Here is a 19513-nt window from a genome sequence, read left to right as displayed (position 1 = left end):
TTTAGCTCCGTTGTAAAGCTGCTATTAAGATAGTTGTACCATCAGCGAGTCACATACCAAGGTCATAAAAAGCTCTCAGTCGCTCTGTGTGTATATTTTTGAAGTTAACATCCGACTTGAGGTTTAACTGATGCTCCACATCTGACTAACAGCGGCAGCAGTAAAACCCTATACGCCTGCTTCGCCAGGCCTTGTGGGAAGTGTCTTCATTGTGCTCAAAACATACTTTTCAAGTTGGCCTGGTTGAGTCATCACCACTGTGTGTTTGCATGAGTATAAATAGCACTCTCAGAAACAAAAAATATATATATATATATATATATATATATATATATATATACACACACATAACTCCAGTGTTCCTAGTGTACTGTGGCCTACTTGCTGATTGGCAGCTCGTGAAGCCTTGCTACCTATTCAAGGATGTGGAAAGTCCCTAAGGTGTTGTTGCTATATAAGCAGCAAATATCTTTTATGTTCCCGTTTGTTCATTAGGGACACAAAGATGTAACGTCAGTATTGTGAATCATCTTTTTATTTGCCTGAAATGCTTCATGCCGATATGAAAATGGAGAGAATTGAAGAATTCTGTGTTTGACTCATATTTGTAAATTGGGCAAATTATCAATTTTAAAATGCTACATTCAAACTCTGCCATGAGGTATTGTTGCATAAAAATACAATTAATAACAAGCCAGAACAGATGCATTTTAATGTGAAATTTCTTGTAATGTATGACATATACAGTATGTCCCCATATCAAGAGTGATGTTGCAATATATGATGGATATATGATGGATATTCCCTAACCCTAACCCTAACCCTAACCCTAACCCATATAAAAATTTGCATATGTATATATGTTAAATATGTGATGGACTTGTACGTGATATACAATGTTGCATATGTTTGCAATATATATTTACTTTAGATATGTATTTATTAAAACTTGAAATTGTTCGAATTTATAATTGTGCATATATTTTATTTATATAACTAAATCAAAGCAAGTTGCACAACACAAACCAGTTCTTACATAGGCTTAGTTGCTACAAAATATTTACACCTACTAACAGATATATATAATGGCTGATAATGAAGTATACAATTTGAAAATGAAATTCAATATATCTACATATATCACATTTGTGTATGGGTATAGTGTAAAGGACTTACTACATTTTCAGCAGTGTTCCTAAAACTAGATTTAGACCATTTCTGCACTTTTTGTCAAGGGATCATTAAGAAACACTAAATGGATGAAAGAGGTTGTATCACATGTGTACCAAAGCTTGATAAAACAGATTACATTATACAGTATATAAATGATACACTCTAGCAACTGGAGTTGAAAAAAAAACACTTAAGAGGAGCTATATTGCCCAGGCAAGGTTAGGTTTTGTGGGTGAAAAGATGGAGCCACACAGGTGAAGTGGTGTCACTTTACCTTGCATATTAAGAAAGAATCTTAGTTCTCAAAAGGGAGAAATGTGTTTTTTGGTTTCATGGTTGCACTTGCTGCTCATTAATTTAACTTAGAACTGTATTTGCATAAAGCAGTAAAAGTAACGTTCTATCAGAGACTGACAGTCACATTGACAAAAAGAGCCTCAGACATCCACCGGGAAGAGGCTCGCTGCTGGCTAGAGACTGCATGCTAGATATGTAATTAGCTAGTCAGCAGTGGTACATGAAATAGCTTGTTTAAAATGACTACTAACAATACATCATCAAGTTTGTGTGCTTTGTCTTTCTGTTTCCCTGTTGGAGCCCAGGAACACAAAAGGAAGGCCATTCCCATGCTTTTAACCAACTCTTTGCTGCCAATAGTGTGTATGTGTGTCTTTCACTAATACCAGCTTCAATCTCAGATCTGTTCCAGAAAGCCATCATCCAGAGTGGCACGGCACTGTCCAGCTGGGCGGTCAACTACCAGCCTGCCAAATATACGCGAGCCCTGGCTGAGAAGGTGGGCTGCAACATGTTGGACACCATCGACCTGGTGGAGTGTTTGCAGAACAAGAACTACAAGGAGCTGATTGAGCAGTACATCACTCCTGCAAAGTACCATATTGCATTTGGCCCTGTGATTGATGGAGATGTGATTCCAGATGACCCCCAGATCCTGATGGAGCAAGGGGAGTTCCTCAACTATGACATCATGCTGGGGGTCAATCAAGGAGAAGGGTTTAAGTTTGTTGATGGCATTGTGGACAGCGAGGACGGGGTTTCTGCCAATGACTTTGACTTTGCTGTGTCGGACTTCGTGGACCATCTCTATGGCTACCCGGAGGGCAAGGACACTCTGCGTGAGACCATCAAATTCATGTACACAGACTGGGCAGACAAGGAGAATCCAGAGACCCGACGCAAGACCCTGGTGGCTCTGTTCACTGACCACCAGTGGGTAGCGCCAGCAGTGGCCACAGCTGACCTCCACGCCCAGTATGGCTCACCAACCTACTTCTACGCATTCTACCACCACTGTCAGAGTGACATGAAGCCCAGCTGGGCCGACTCGGCCCATGGTGACGAAGTACCGTATGTGTTCGGGATCCCTATGATCGGCCCTACGGATCTCTTCAACTGCAACTTCTCTAAGAACGACGTGATGCTGAGTGCTGTGGTCATGACCTACTGGACTAACTTTGCAAAAACAGGGTGAGTGTTCCTTTCTTTCATCATTTCCTTTTTATTCATGATGTACCATCACTTCTGACAGAGATACATAACCCTTAGCATTGTTTTTGCATCTAAAAGTCCCCCCCCCTTTTCCTAGAGTCATTAATCACCACACTGCATCAAACACTGGAATCAGTATAAACATCCATATTTGCTTAGCAACAATTTAAAAGGGGTCCTCTTCATAATATGAGTCCTTGTCTCAGAATGACCCATCTTGTTTTGATGGGTTTCAAAATTGCCCAGTATTTGCTGTTTATGCATGCAAGGTTCAAAGGTTCATTTTATCCATCCATAAATTCATGGAAATTACAGATCTCACTCCTACCCTGATCAACCAACACTGACTGCGGAACATAAGAAATAAATACCCATAAAAAATAAAACCACAGATAAAAGCAACACTGTAAAACTGGTAAGGGAGGGGAAAAGAAACCATTCAAACAAAAACATGAGGAACTACGATTAAAACTGAATACAAATCCATCTGATCCATGTTTGCAGCCCAGACAGGAACTGCTACTTGCTAATGCACAATGACTTTGCATGGTGCAAATCTGCCAAAATCTAAAAACCTTCAGGTATATAGAATCCAGAGCTTTGGACTTGCAGACTTGTCCATCGGAAGTGCTTTCCATCACTGTGTCCTAGTACACACGATGTAGGGGTGGCCGATATAATGACTCATTGTATCGCAGCTGGTTCCACGTGGGATGCAGTAAATGACTATATCGCGAACATCGAGCACAAATTGTCACACAATGGTTATTAAGATACTGCTATCAAATTTGCTTTGGCATTCGAAGCTCTGCCTTTGTTCAGGGCTTGTTCTTGGTTGTGATTTCTATCTTTTTCATTGAAATTTAAAATTGTTCCAGTAGAAAACCTTTAATTAACAAAAGTTTACAAAAATGTTTCAATGCAGACAAATGTTACAGGGAGTACAATCATCATAGCAGTGGTTTAATGCATCAAAGTTTGAGGAGATTTCGAAATATTGAGATATATATTGTGTATCACGATACACCCTAAAAATATTGCAATAAAACCTATAGACTGTATTGCCCAGCACTAGCTGAAGGCATCTGAGAAGCCTTTAAATAAAGTGAGTCCAAAAAGTTTATGGTTCTTCTTTTAATCTGTTTCTGACTGTTAAAAATGACCTTTAAAGCAAAAACTGTATTCCAAAATAGGGCTCTTCCATATCTCACATCCATGTGTGCAACTTCAATTGGATACTCAAACTCAAACCCAATCTCATGTCTTACCTAACTCATGTTGCGGGTCTTCCTTGACTTTTGGCCCAGTAAAGTGATCCTGCTTGTCCCTGGCATCTTTTGCTCTCTGTCAAATGTTCATATCTTCCTACAGGCACTATCAGTATGGGTCCTGGTAACCTTGGTTACTAAGGCAACCGTGGATGATAGTGGAGCAGCTGAACATTCACAAGGCGAGAGATAAACAACGGGCTTATGGTGCCCTGTGACCGACCTTGTGTGTAGATACTTGCAGACTCATTGAGAATGAATGGACTCAAAGGAAGAAATTCCTTAACACCAACAAAAAAAGTTGTGTTGTGATTACCGGTTTGATGATTAGCACATGAGTCAAAGAGATCAAGTGGAGGTTAATAAAACAAGTCAAATCCTCCCTCGCTTCTGTGGCACCGCTGGGTTTGATGAGAGGATTTGCTTGCTGTGTATATTTGGATCATGTTTTTGTTTCACACACCTTGAGATTAGGTATTCGGATGTTTGCAGCCTAGTCATACTGAACATTCACTTTAAGTTGCATGAATAAAGTCTTGATCAGCTTCATAGGCTGCAGTGTTCACTCTCCCTGTTTGGCTACCATCCAAGTGGACGCCTGCTCAGTGGGGGGGGGTGGGGATAGTGTGTGTGTGTGTGTGTGTGCACTCACTGCCTTATATACACTTCAAGAAAGCTCTTTTCTCTCGATGCTTCCAATAAAGCAGCGACTGAAGGCGAATTCATCACTGGGAGTGTGGCCATTTTTCAACAAGGCTGCTCCGCTCTTTGCAAAAGTCTCCCACTGTGAATCACAACAGATTGATGTTTTTTGAAACTCTTCCTGATGCCAGTAAAAAAAAAAAAAAATTGGACAATTTAGATGTACACACAATAAGGTTGAGTGTGGCTGTGATTATGTATGAGTGTGTTGCTGTTTGTGTTCTGTCTCTCAACATGTGGTGGCTTTCAGGCAGAGAAATAGATTTGAGATGTTGATATCAAAGATCCCATATATTATAAAGGTTGATGTTCATGTCTATATTAATAACTTTAACTGTGAAAGTACCAAAGAGCTCAGTCCACAGAGAAATGCACACAGCCTGTATTCAGAAACTGAGCCAGCCATCAAAATTTCCTGAACTTTGTGATGTCACAACTCCTTGAACCATGCCCCTACCTGGACCCACCATCCAACCTTGCAGGATTTGGTTTCTCTGAGTGTTTACCTGAAAATCTGCTATATCTTTAATCTATCATTCAGAAAACAGTCAGCCAATCAGAAGAGAAGGTCAGAGCCTCCTCTCTTCTGATTGGTTCACTAACCTGTTGTCACTAGAGCTCCAGAGAGAAGCCTGAGAGAGGAGATGTAAAACTACATTAGGGATATCAAAATTTTAAAATAAAACACAATGATAATAATACACCTTTAGGTGTAAAATATTGGACCTTTAGATTGATAACAACATTTTGATATAAATGCCAGAATACAAATGTATACTGGTGCTGCAAAGATTTTAGATATACCTTGGATCATCAGTGCAATGGGCAGGAATAAGATCGGATGAGGGCGCCGATAACCCATGTTCGTCCCTCTCTCTCTGTGCAAAGTGTCCAGTTTTTCTGGCCTCAGGTTTTGCTGTCGGAGCGGCCGAGCACGAGATTTATTGACAGGATATCTGTCAAATTTAATCCTTTTTAATACCACTTCCACTGCAGAATTAATGCACATGGGTGTTTAAATCACAAATTAATATGGATATTCTTCCAATATTGATATTTGTCTTCTCCATATGACAAATGTCCAGTTGGGACACTGAGTACAGGACCTTACAGAGGACTCTTACAGGAATTCGACAGGCTGGTGAGAGCTTTGGAGACCTCTGAAACCAAACAGGAAGAGGTTAACGTACAGGCCATGAAGTAGTAGGACGGAGTAGGAAAGAGAAAAAGAAATTAAAGTCTCCAGTTGAATCCAGTTATCTGGTTGGAAGAGACAGAGCATCCTAAGTTGGTGGCAGGAAACAAAACAAAAACTGCCTTGAAAGAGGAGAATGAAAGGTTATAAGGACAGCCATTAGGAAGAAGGTGGCAAAAACTTGGAGGCAGAGTGTGAGAGCCGGTGGAGCAGTAAGGGAGGAAATGACAGAGTGTGAGGAGCAGGTTTGACAGCTCAAACTGGTGGTCAGTGAAAAAACAAGACAAGGACATCACCAGATTGACGACAGAAATTACGGCTCTACTGAGGAACATCTGGAAAGGCTGCTCCAACTGAGCCGGAAGGAAAGTTGTTGCTCCCTCACTCCTCTGTGTTTGAGGGTGTAGTTACGCTGCAAGGTGTAACTTGAGGTTTTCAGACTATTGTTTTCTGCTGGTGTTGGCTGACTTTGTAACAATCAAATCAGTTGCAAAATGCTGGGACATTGTATTTGTTAAAGTTCCCCTACTGTGAAAGTATCAAAGCGTTCAGTCCACAGAGAAATGCTCACAGCCTGTATTCAGAAACTGAGCCTTAAAACCAGCCGTCAGGGCTTCCTGAACTTTGTGATGTCACAACAAAGCAGTCACCACCCTCCACCATCAGAGGAGTATGGTCCATAGAGGCGGAGGGCTCTTAATATAAAAAAAGAATAATGGTTGAAATAAAACATTACTCAGTCTCAGTATTATTTATAAATTCATTTTTCTTTCATTCCCTTTCATTCTTTTACTTTTATAGTAATCTGTCATTGGCCAAAATGTGTAACATAATGCTCCAATGGAGGATGTGCTCCCTGACCAATCAACCAGAATCCAATCCGATAGGAATTTTCTCTTCAACACTGTGTTGTATCTGAGTGTGAAGAACTGGTAGTAATGAAGGATTCATACAGGATTATCATATTAGAAAATAAATTATAATCTGCATCTTTTCAACACATCACACAAAAAAAAAGTATTTTATTCAGAGTAAAAAAATTGCAACGCTTTAATCGAGCAGGACCTAGCTAGTCCTACATGTGTCAGCAAGCACAATATTAACTTGTTACTAACTAGCAACCCTGAAGGGGTTAACTGATTGTTGCTATAACACTAAAGGTCACACATTTAAAGCTGCTCTGGTGTCAGATGATAACAAGGTAACAACGAATACATTACAGCTAAGCCGAGTACATGAAGGCATCTGTTCCACCACTCTTTTTTCAGTGTCTGTACACCTGTCGCAGTGAGTAAAGATTCAGTATGGCTACCTATGGCAGAAGACACTGTTATTATTATGGAAACATATGCAAGCAAAGCATGCGTTGTGCAGTTGGATAGCATGGAAGGCCTTGAGCGTTGTCTGTTTCTTCGGTGTGTGTGTGTGTGTGTGTGTGGGGCATATTGTTCCAGCATATGCTAGAACTGAGATGACAGGCCTTAAGTGAAACCCCACCGCATTCTAGCAGAGCCTTATGTATAATTCCATATGTAGCCACCAGTTGGAGGGCAGACCTTGCATTATGGCTGAGCCCAGCCTTTTTAATGAGAGAAATACCTTAGGGAAAAGTACAGGAGGGGACAAATTGGACCAATGTGTTTACAGTACCTTTAACAGATCTCCTATCAGTTGTTATCTTGGCAACAAATACTTTTAATGGGGTCCATATTAATGGATTACACTTTCATGGTAGAATAAATTCACTATGATGCCGGAGATCAGCACGTCAAGGTTCCCGACCCTGATTCCTATCCCTGTAGGTGGTGGGCCCTCATGGGTCAAGGCCCAGCCTTGAGCTCAATGGTGAGCTCCCCTCCCTGGTGGGTGTTGTACCAAACCCAGTGTTGAGCATGAACGCTCTAAAAGAACGCATTCATTGGACATGCTCATGTTGGTCAATAGTGAATTTGACATACCGTTTGCAACTAACGAACGTGAGCATTGTTAACTCTCGCAAGACTTAACAGCTCTTTATGTTTTACAGCAGAACCCATGGATTAAGAGTAAATATATGGAGCTGAATTACATTTGTAGACCAAACTCTTTTGAATTGTCCTGCTCTACAAGACATTGTTTAAGTCATAAAATATATACTTAAATTACATTTCTTGGCTTTTAAAAGTAATCACTGTTAGTGATCTTATAGCAGTGTACAGTAATTAATTTAGATTGTGAAGTGGGGGCTGCCGATGGATGGGTAGCAGGAGGTTCTACTGTTTATTTGGGAATAAAGCAGAAGAAATAGCTCCTTTTAATCTGTTTAAGCTGAACTTCGAGTTAGCTCTGGACCTTTGTGGTGAAAACAGAGCTGGAAGGTAAAGCTGTGATTTACTGGTTGATCTACCTGAACTATGGTCATGAGATTTGGGTCATGACTGAAAGAAGCTGCTCATTTCGCTAGGGTTAGGATTAGGGGTTAGGTCAGGGTTAAAATAAAGGGTCCCCTTCCCTTAACTCAGGGTCCCCTTCCTGAGTTACAGCATTGAATAATGGACAAAATGTTTTGCATAACATTATGATGTCACAGTGAAGTCGACCTTGGACCTTTTAGATATGAAATGTTATCACTTCATTATATACTTATAGACATTTGAGTTAAAATGTGTCATTATTAGGGTATGAATTTGTGAGTTATGGCCAAAAACGTCTTTTGTGAGTTAACAGCGACCTTGACCTTTGACTTTTGACCACCAGATTCTGATCAGTTCATCCTTGAGTCCTAATGAATAATTATGCCAAATTAGAAGAAGTACACATAAAGCATTACTGAGATATCTCATTCACGAGAATGGGATGGATGAACGGACAACCATAATATTAAAGAAAATGAAAATGAAAGGCCATTTGACATCAATGTCATGACCTTAGCGCTAGTATGTTAAGATTTTTTTCTGAAATTTCCATTTTGGCAATAAACATTGTTTCTCAAACTTGAAAAAGAGAATTTCAATATTGACAGTCTTGGACTTCCATACATGCTCATATTTAGGTTACATATGCCAAGTCTGACTGCACAACAGCCCGGCTGTTCACTTCAGGAGCACATTTCTCTGCCGGTTAGCAAGCGATTCTGCTCCTCTCCCCTTTCAAACGTAGAGCTGATCTTTATAATAATCTCATGAATGTATAATGTAAAGCTTTTTATATATTCCTGGATAAGGATCAGCTTGTCTGCTTGTCTGTCTCACTTTTTGTATATTTACGGATCTACTTTAACCCCTGCACAGACCTTTTCAGACAAAAATCACTGACTGAATGAATATAATGAATACATTACATTCATTTGGACTAACAAAAAGTGAATTCAACCTGCAGAGGAGGAAGTAGAAGTCCATGCATCGATGTAAAACCACCTTGAGCACAAACACAACTGCACCCTCACCTCACCCACTTATTTGCGTGATTCAAGACGGTCCTTCCTATTGAGTATTCAGGGAAATGCCCCCGTACATGCACAAACTCACCAACACACACAAACAGACAAACAAACACTCCAAGGTTGCTGTCCCCCACTCCAAATTTAATGAAATCGCTCTCACAAAGTCGCAGGAGAGGCAGCTGTATTCCAAACTAAAAAAAAAAAAAAATAGAAACTCTGACAACAGACCTGGAGATGTGTCAGTGGTGTATAAAGGGCACAGAACATTTTGTCACCTCCCGCATTCAAATTCTGAGCGACCTCGAAAACACATTAGATTTGAACAGTGGGCTGAGAAAGAGAAGAAAGGCTTTGGCTTTATTGAGTAATAACTCATCTGGAAGGGTAACAAATGGGCAGTTCCATTGTTGATTTGTGTTATCATGCAGCTTTAAAACCATCTGAAGGAAAAGCTCATTTACAGAGATTTTTTTAAATAATTTCATCATGTTTTAAATGGTATTGACTGGATAGCACAGATACATAAGAAAAAGTTCTGCATTCTGATTTAATATCTCCCCTTCTCTGTTTTCCTTTCTCAGGGATCCAAACCAGCCAGTTCCCCAGGATACAAAGTTTATCCACACAAAGCCCAACCGATTTGAGGAGGTAGCCTGGACCAAGTACAACCCCAAAGACCAGCTCTACCTCCACATCGGCCTCAAACCTCGAGTCCGCGACCACTACCGAGCCACCAAGGTCGCATTCTGGTTAGAACTAGTTCCGCATCTTCACAACATAAATGAGTTTTTTCAGTATGTATCAACCACTACCAAGATACCACCGCAAGACACTACCCCATACCCTTACACCAAACGGTTCCCTGGTAAAAACAACTGGCCATCCACCACCCGCCACCCAGGGGTGCCGCCTGCCAACACCAAACAAACCACCGACCAGCGCAAGAGTGGCGACCTTACCGACGAGTCAACCGTGGTGATCGAGACCAAGAGGGACTACTCGACCGAGCTCAGCGTCACTATTGCAGTCGGAGCCTCCCTTCTCTTCCTGAACATCCTTGCCTTCGCTGCGCTCTACTACAAGAAAGACAAACGGCGGCACGAGTCCAACCGGCGCGTTCCCACCCCACAACGCAACTCCGCTCCGACCAACACCCCGTCCAATGCCAATGACGTGGCCCACCTGCAGAGCGAGGAGCTGATGTCGCTGCAGATGAAGCAGCAGCAACTGGAGCACGAGCACCACCACGAGTGCGAGTCGCTGCAGGCCCACGACACGCTGCGCCTCACTTGCCCGCCCGATTACACCCTTACCCTGCGCCGGTCACCTGACGACATACCCCTGATGACTCCCAGCACCATCACCATGATCCCCAACTCCCTGGCTGGCATGCAGCCTCTGCACAACTTCAATACTTTCGGTGGCAGCCAGAACAGTACCAACTTACCCCACGGCCATTCCACCACACGGGTATAGCTCTGCTGGGACTGCATGGCGCCAGGTTCCCTCTGGACCAGCAACCGAACCACACAAGGCAAACATAAGTGACTGACTGTGGGAAGCACAGACTCCAAAGTCTTAGCAGATGTTATTTTGCTACCATGCCTTCTTGAAATGTACAAACAGTATAAATTGATCATGAACTCATGAAAATATTCAAAGTGAATGTTACTATAGTAATAACTCTATTTGGAGCTGAGCTTCATGGAAGGTTTTCGAGGAGTTTTACCAAAAGAAAAGGCAACCAAGGGGTGACTGTTAATATTCCTACAACACTAAATGAACAGTTTCTGTGGACAAACAAACATTTTGCGGAGGCTTTCGTGCCATAAATACAACAGGAAGACAGTGGCAACAATTGAACATCTTGAACATCATCTTTCATGATCCTTCATGCACCTGAATTGGGCACACAGTTCTACACCCCAGCCTGAAATGTATTTATGAAAACTTTGTAAAAAAAAAAAAAAAAAAGAAAAAAAAAGAAACAAAAAAGAAAAAAGGTATATAGTTGTGTGTGGAAATTTAAAAATTTAAAAAAAGAAAAATGATATTAAAAGAGTTCCTTCTGTTGTTTCCATTTTTCTTTTTTCTTCTTTTTCCGTGTAAATATAGTCAAACATCTGTCATTCTTTCCCCCTGATTACAAACCTGCGTTTCATTATTTTTCATACAACGACCAAAATGCGAACACAATCCCATCCTCGAGTTGCACATCATTGCGTCTGCAGGTCATCACACACGGTACTGTTTTGTGCATTTGCTTTGTGTCCACTCTCTTAGACATTGCATGTCCAGGAAGCTTTACTCTGTATTTTCAGACACGTCCTGTCTAGGAATGAGGACTGACTGGATCTCATCACCTGCTGTCAGTGGTTTTCTTTGTGGGCTTTTTTTCTGTCTTGCAACCTCAGCACTGCCTAAGCTTACAATGTGACCAGCAATTTATTATTTAGGAACAAAAAAAAGGCAGTGATTTTTCTTTTTTTTTTTTTTTTGTATTTTTCCTTTATTTATTTTTTTTGTATCAATATTAAGTTGGATATGTTTGTAAAGAAATATATGTTAGATATTTCAAATTGTCATATGCTAGCAATATGTAAAGTATTGTGCCAGGCTTGTGATATTTTGGGTTACAAAAGCAAGTGAATGTGTAAATATTAATGATATTAATTATTATAAAATTATAACAAAGTAACCATTAACTCTCTTTCTGTTTTGCATCCTATTACAAAAAAAAAGGAAGAACATCCAGAAGATTTTAAGCTACATTTGTAAATTCTATAAAAAGATATATTCTTGCCATTTGGTCCCTAAACCAGTCGAGATAACAAGGGTTTTAATGTAGAGTTTTAAAATCCTTAGTTTGTCTTATATATGTTTGCAGTTTTGCCTTAAGTGATGATAGAGATATTTCTGGCTGGACACGTGTATAAAATTTTTCTGCAACATTTTTAATAAAATATCACAGTATTTTCTAAAAAAAAAGAGAAAAAAAAGAAACCCAGGATGTTTAATTGGATTTGATTGAGTGCGTGTGTTCTGTATGAAAATGTGACTGGATGTGTGTGCATGTCAGTGTGATTACACTTTAAATCACATTATTACTTATTCATTTAGGTAACAGTGAAAAGTTTAAAGTCCATCTACTTTGTATCTTTTTTTTAAAGCTGGGACATGCAGGAATTTTTTGGCATCAATTGGTAAAAACTCCCAGATTACCTTTCAGCGTATTGTTTTCAGGCAAATAATTTGTCATTAACTCTTTCTCTTTCTTTTTCTCATATGAGTGAAATACGATACACCAGAACTTTAGAAAGAGGCCGAAAAGGTTGGGAACCACTGCTTTAGAGAATCTACCCTGTGATGAGAGACTTTGACCAATCGCAGGTGAGAGCGAGAGAGAGAGCGATCTTATTGGCTATTCAAGAAATGTAGATGCATGTGGATGTCCATTCAGATGGACATGCGTCAATGTTGAACTGCTAACTTCATTTACAACAATTCTTGCGTGCAGGTTTCACAATAAAAACCAACAATTCCTGCACAGAATAAGACATGTTATGATTTCCATGATACAATGAAAACACCCCATTGTTAAATAAGGTTTCAATGATATATAATATTTATATAACATTCCAATAATTCCAATCGCTTCCTGTATGGATTCACATTAAAAGCTCTTTACTCAAACGCTTTTAATGTGAAACATCTTCAGGGGAGAAGTGCTGAGTTTTGTAAAAAAAACAGGAAGTGATATATTTGTACGGAGTCCCTATGGGGACATAGGGGAGAAAAAAAACTTGTGGGGGAAAAAGAAATCTTCAGTTTCTTCACAAGAAGTTTCACGTACGCACGTGAAAGTTTTGCGTGCACAAGAAAGTACTGGGTGCACTGAAAAATAAGTCAGTACATTAACACACACAAGCAGCCTATATCATGCTGTGTTAAGATGGTGGGGTGTGTGAATTCGCAGTGTGTATATGCGTGGTTTTTGGTGCGTATGTGAAGTTTTCAATGTGTATGTGGTTAATTTGATGTGTATGTGCACACTCGGCCTCCCATATATAAGCCTACTTATTGGTGTGCACCAGAAACTTCTCGTGAGCACACGAAACTTTCATGTGCACATGCGAAAGTTTCCCCCCCCCCCCCATGTCCCCTTAGGGGCTCCATATATTTGACACTTCAATACCAGCTTTTGTTTTAAAAACTTGTCGTTCACAGTATAACCAAACATGAGGCATTGTTCAGGTTAAATGTTTGTATCACAGCTTCCTATGATACAACGAAGCCCATTTTCGAAGACGCTAGCTTTGCCTGTTGTTGCAGTGTTTGCAGCACTGACTTTGCATCTGCAAACAGTTTGCTTTCTGCCAGCTAAACTGAATCCTCTGACTGTTTTTGGCCTTTGTGAATTGCTGCTGTACTCCGTGAGGGAAAACAAAGATGCGCTTCTGAGCTGAATAGCAAGAGTTACTGCTGCCGTGGTTACGAGGCCTCTCCCCTGACAATCGGAGCATGCTGTATTCAGTGAAACTGTCTTGAAACCACCCTCCCCTCCTCCGATAGCACCACCCTACCTCCCTTCTCACTATTCAATCTATTGATCCACTTTGCAACAAGCCAAGCAAATTAGCTTTTGACGTAAAACTAAAGTGACAGAGGGGAAATTGAAATCTTTAATAGTAATCTGCAGCTACTGAGGCGCAGTGGATGTCTCCATACAATCCTCTGTGACATTTGCAAACTAAAGGCTGATGTGTGAAACTTTCTTTCATTAGCAAAATTGTTGGATCCATAATCTATGATGCAGCAAACAGGTCCTATAGATACTGAGATAAATGTTTTGCCTTTTAACTGGCATGTTGTTTATGCTTTGGGTATGTTGGGGGTGGGGGGGGTGATTTAGGATGGAGGTATGTGTTTGGGGGAGACTGGAGACTCGACTGGAAGTTAATTAAGCTGGCACCAGCGCTCCATCGCTCAACCACGATCCCAGAACTGTCATTCAAGTGCACCGCTCTCCAGGCAGCCATTACCGAGGCGTATCGATTGTCACGGTGACAAGGTAGTGCACCAAATGGGACTGGGCAGATATGAAGGTTATATGTGTGTGTGTGTGTGTGTGTGTGGGTGTGTGTGGGATGGGGTATAGGTGCTATGGACAGCGTGCAAAAGCCCACTGTGACCATTTGCAGCGAGAGCTGCTGCCGCCGTGCTCTGCAAACATGAATTAAAATGCAGGTAAATACCTTAGCAGCAAAGCCAGTTGATTGCATTCCCCTCCCCGGGTAGCTGGAGCCTTAATAGATGAATATGAAATCTTCAGAGACAATATATATGCAGTTAAGTGGCGAGGCAGCAGTAATGGCCTCCAGAAATCCCCCTCAACATCTTTTATTTTTAGAAGCTATTGTTCCAAACTCACATCCAGCCTCCTCAATAGTTTTTCCTCATCATTTGCAACATGACCTGAGGAATTTTCTACCTCACTCGTTGTCCATGTAAATGAGTGACTCAGAGGTGATGGCAGCAAAGGATCATGGGACTCATGCCAGGTGAATTTCTAAAATCCCTGTGCCGCAACCTGCGCCCCCACAAAATTTCTAAAAATGGCTGTGTGGTATTAATGAATCAAGAGTGTGTGTGTGTGTGTGTGTTTAGCTCCTTGTAGGTCTCTGGGATGCAGCCATTACAATTTCTCCTGTCACAAGGCTTCATGACAGCAGGTTATTTGTCATATCTAGATACTGTTAAATACTTTATCATTTATCCAAGGCTGGATTAAAATGGTAGGGGGTCCCAGAGTAAAACTGAGCTCAAGGCCCCTTCTGATCTCCCTGTTCCCTCCACTGTCCAGACACTATTAGTTACACATCAGGGACAGCCGCATTATAGTCTGTCCAGAGCCCCCGAGACCAACTCAACAAGTTCTCTCATACCAACCTGCCCCTCTTTCATCATTCCCTCCAGAAAGATTTTCTTATTTGACGCTGCTAGAGACACAATGATGCAGGAAATATGCTAGTTGATACTGATACCAATGAAATTCCATGGTTTTCGATACCAAGCAGAAAACAACATAGGCTGTAGCCTACTAATGTTGTGAGCATGTTAGCCGCTAAGTTTAGCCTAAACAAGCTAACATTAGCCTTTGTGAATGTTGTTGAGCATTGATGCCAGTTGTTGCAATTTGCCATAAAATAACGGTATCATTTCAGGACATGAGCATATTGATGACATGTTGTCAATATAAAGTTAACAAATAAAACTCACTAAGCCTGAACTCTGTGTACAGATCTGGATGCCTGTCTTTGAGCTGCTGAGAGAACTTTGAGGTGTTTCCTCCTGTGGCACAGTTTGCTCACTGGCTTTTGGTCATCTACAACTTGCCCCTGAGGATGTCTTGGTTTGGTGCACCTGCACTTGCTGCTGCCATTGCTCATGATGTTGAATTTGTTTACTGCGCCTACCTTCTAATTATCTTCAATTTTATTGTAAGACTAGAAAGCTTGTAGGGTTGTTATACTGCTCTGGTCAGTACGAGAAGAATGACATCTCCTGTACCTATGACATTTGTGATACGGTCTTGGTACCCACGGTACTTGAGAAAAACAAGTACTGTTACATTTTCAGAATTTTGGCATCGACTTAGTACCAAAGTATTGGTTCTCATGACATCCCTACTTACAACTTACTATTACTAACACAAGTTTTCTCATCTATCACCTTCATAATTTAAGTCTGATTAGGTTTTGGAATAAAACCAACTTGCTAAGGAAAAAATTGATTGATAATGGTGCTATTTGTAAGTTTTGCTATTACTACATAGCCAACGCTAGCATTAACAGCTGTGAAGTCAGTGTTGTTGTTCCTTCACCGACTTCTTTCCTTTGCAGATTTTGTGTCTCTATAACAACATCACGGTATTTCCTCCATTGCTGCCGATGGACAACAGTCATCATTGCAAAAGGGCCAACTCGTCATTGGTTTTTTGCTAAAACAACTGACGCTGTTTTTTTTTCTTTGGAGGTCAGTCTCAATTTAGCCTATTTACATGTACTTGAAGCAACTACTTTACATACTATCTTCCATCATTTTCCAACACCGTAACACCATTAGTACACCCCACCCCACTTTTATTTATGGCCACTCAAACTTTTTTTGTCCTTAGACTTCGTCAAACAATGATTTCTGCAAAGTAGTTCATTGGGAGCATAATGAACCATTAAGGGTGACATAGTTCCTGCAGCGTAACAAAACTTGCCAGTGTATATTAAAACATACATATAGACAGTACATCTCCAATAATCCTTATTTTCATATGCAAATAAAAAGTATGCAAAGTAATTTAAGATACCTGTAAACTCATGGCCAGTTCCATCAATTCATCTATGCTGACTTCAATTAGAAAAATATGTCATTTGCAATTTCCTGCACCCAAATTAGATTTTGATCTGTTCCATTGTATGGGCTTCATTTGTGTGTAATGGACTGGCCAGCAGGACCCCGGTGATCCTGGATGGACTAATGCTGTAAGCTAGGGGCATCTGGGGGAAGCAGCTGGCCCACTCTAATGTTCTCATTTCTCTTCACTTTCCCATTGTCTCATCCCAACATCAAACTGATGCCATTCAATTAAAATGTTTACAGTCAACAATGTGAACCGGGAAAGCATCGGGGACAGGAATGAATGAGAAAGTCTGCCTTTGGTTGGAGGAGGGGTGCAGTGTAATTATGCTGCTGAATGTGACTGACTGCCGAGCAGATGTACTGCCATCTTGTGTGCTACGCTGTTGTACAGTGGATCTCATCCAACTTCACTACCTCGCTCCTGGTGACAGATGTAGGATTCAGTTCACACTTCCTCTGTTATTATTGTCAAGCACATTTGTTCTGGTCAAAGCAATTGCTGCCACATCCATGTTAGTATGTGTGTCAAATATGGTGGGAAAAGATAAGAAAGTAAGGGTACCAGGGGAAATTGAACTTCATGAAATTAAGCCTTTAGAGGGTCCATATTCAATAGGTTGAATAGTCTATGGAGTTCTGTAACTCAATAAAATTATTAGTGGCGTAAATATCCTAGACAACCTGGGTGACACTATCCAGAATGTACAAAAACAATACTGCGAAATGATTCAGATAAGTCTCCAACTCCAAGGATGTATTTGTTGGAGTATCCAAAGGGAGAAAAGAAAGGGACATCATGTCAATGTAGTTTCACATCTCCTCTCTCAGGCTTTTCTCTTTAGCTCTAAAAACAAGAAGAGAGGGTCTAAGTCTCTCTTCTGATTGGCTGATTGTTTTCTGAGTGATCCAATGAAAATATAGCAGATTTCAGGTAAACATTTGAAGAAATCAAATCCGGCATGATTTGGATGCTGGCTCCAGGTGGGCAGTGCTGGTGGCATAACTGAGAGCAGTGACTGCTTTGTTGTGACATCACAAGTTCCAGAATTCCTGATGGCTGGTTTTAAGGCTCAGTTTCTGAATATAGGCTGTGTGCATTTCTCTGTGGACTGAGGCTTTGATACTTTCACAGTATTAATATACAACCCAGACCTGCTTTATAATGAATTTTAAAAAAGCCATGCACATATCACTTTCTAAAATATGGGACCTTTAATATATTCCCCTAGATCAAGCCTGATAACATATCCTTAGGACGTACCTAGAAATCCACTAAATTTAATTTAAAAAACATGTCACTACATATTATTATATGTAAAAGTATGTTCTTTGTCATGCCACAGTCAGCTGCCATTCATGTATCCATAATAACCTATTGTACATCCTAATCCCTGCGAAATTGAGTGCAGTGCGCTATATATAGCATGATGTTAGTCTGGGCAGGAAAACATCGAAGGAGGGAGTGTGTCGCCCTCTGATGGAAACCATAGCATGTAGGACGTGGAGGTCAGCGCCGGATGATATTTTGCCCTGCCACTCCGTTGCCAGATGAAACGGCACAGATGATTTATGGGGGCTGGCTGGATGGCAGCAGTGCATGGAGCTGATGGTGTTTTCACTGGCCCCAGCAGACACAGCCAAAATTGGGTTACTCACAAAATGTAAAAGGTCTGTCTCAGACTAACAAATTTAATCATGGCCTTCCTCCCCTGCAGGTTGTTTTAATACTGCTGGATTACAGAGGTCTCTCATCTCTCCCCGTCTCTTTACAGCAGACACAGATGTAGTCCTGTCAATGTGGCTGCAGCACAAACATGGGATTCTCTGAGGAGGATGGGAGTTGTTTTGTTTTGGTCAGCTTGGAACATGATTCACAGGTTTAAAGGCACAATCCATGTGACCAGAAATGTCTGACTAAAACCTTGTTGAAAACATATTTCAAGAGCTCTATCACAACTAATGTTTTCCAGATATGTAGGGGTTATCTTTCTTGGAGGTCATGGGTCAGATGGTCCATTTTCAGGCTTTTATCCTTGGCTGACTAGATGTCCCTGACTTCTGGGGACAGTCCACATTTTTGGTGATTTGTCCCCAGAATTATCCCTGTTTTTAACTGTGAATAAAAACGTCAAGGATTGTGCTTGTTTTGGTCAATAGAGGGAGTTAGCTGCTAGCTAGAACAGCTTTAAAAATGAAGCTAAAACCAAAAAAAATAGACTTATCCAATCAGTTTTTTTTTCTTTTTTTTTGTTGCTGTCTCTAGGCAGAGAAAAGGTTAGCTGGCTCACACATTGGATAGGGGTTTATAACCAGGCAGTAAACTAATGAAAACAATCACACCCAAAGCTCCACCAGTTGGAAAATGTTTTTTAATTTGGAAGTGAAGAAGAGTCTGCCTGACTGTCTGCAATGGACTTCACGTGTCAATATTCACAACCTTTTATGAGAAATGCTTTTCATTCTTTGGATCTGTGGACCGTTTCGAACTAAAGGAATATAAATGATTGAGGAACAGATAGACAATAGGACTTCACAACTGCTTCAAAAGGGAGGGAGTCATCATTTTATCAGATATCGTTCATAGTTTATTACAGTACAACAATTATCATGGTCAAAATACATGAAACAGGGAATGTCCCCCTTTTTTATTTCATAGGTGAAAACATTGGATATTTTAATGTTATATTGACTACCAAACTGGACATGTCCACAGTTTTCATTTCAGAAATCTGGTCACCTTACTTTATCCTGATAAACTAAAGGGTTAAAAAAGACAAAGCAAGTACAGGAGGAGGATTTTTCACAACACGGCAACCCAAACAGTCGTTC

At 40.7% G+C, this 19513-nt stretch overlaps 1 protein-coding gene across 2 annotated transcripts in view; it reads left to right on the top strand.

Moving 5' to 3' along the window:
- LOC111233043 (neuroligin-4, X-linked-like) overlaps positions 1–11155 on the top strand; it is an 84758-nt gene extending 73603 nt beyond the window's left edge. For both annotated transcript variants that reach the window (XM_022760779.1, XM_022760787.1), the window contains 2 exons: positions 1872–2661; positions 9850–11155. In XM_022760779.1, the coding sequence (XP_022616500.1) occupies positions 1872–2661; positions 9850–10744 (1685 nt within the window). In that variant the 3' untranslated portion in view covers positions 10745–11155. The remainder of the gene's footprint in view (positions 1–1871; positions 2662–9849) is intronic.
- The last annotated feature ends 8358 nt before the right edge of the window (positions 11156–19513 follow it).

This window comes from Seriola dumerili, unplaced genomic scaffold (genome assembly GCF_002260705.1).
Source record: "Seriola dumerili isolate Sdu_G_001 unplaced genomic scaffold, Sdu_1.0 BDQW01000018.1, whole genome shotgun sequence".
Lineage (NCBI taxonomy): Eukaryota > Metazoa > Chordata > Actinopteri > Carangiformes > Carangidae > Seriola > Seriola dumerili.
This window is presented reverse-complemented; position numbering and strand designations above follow the sequence as displayed.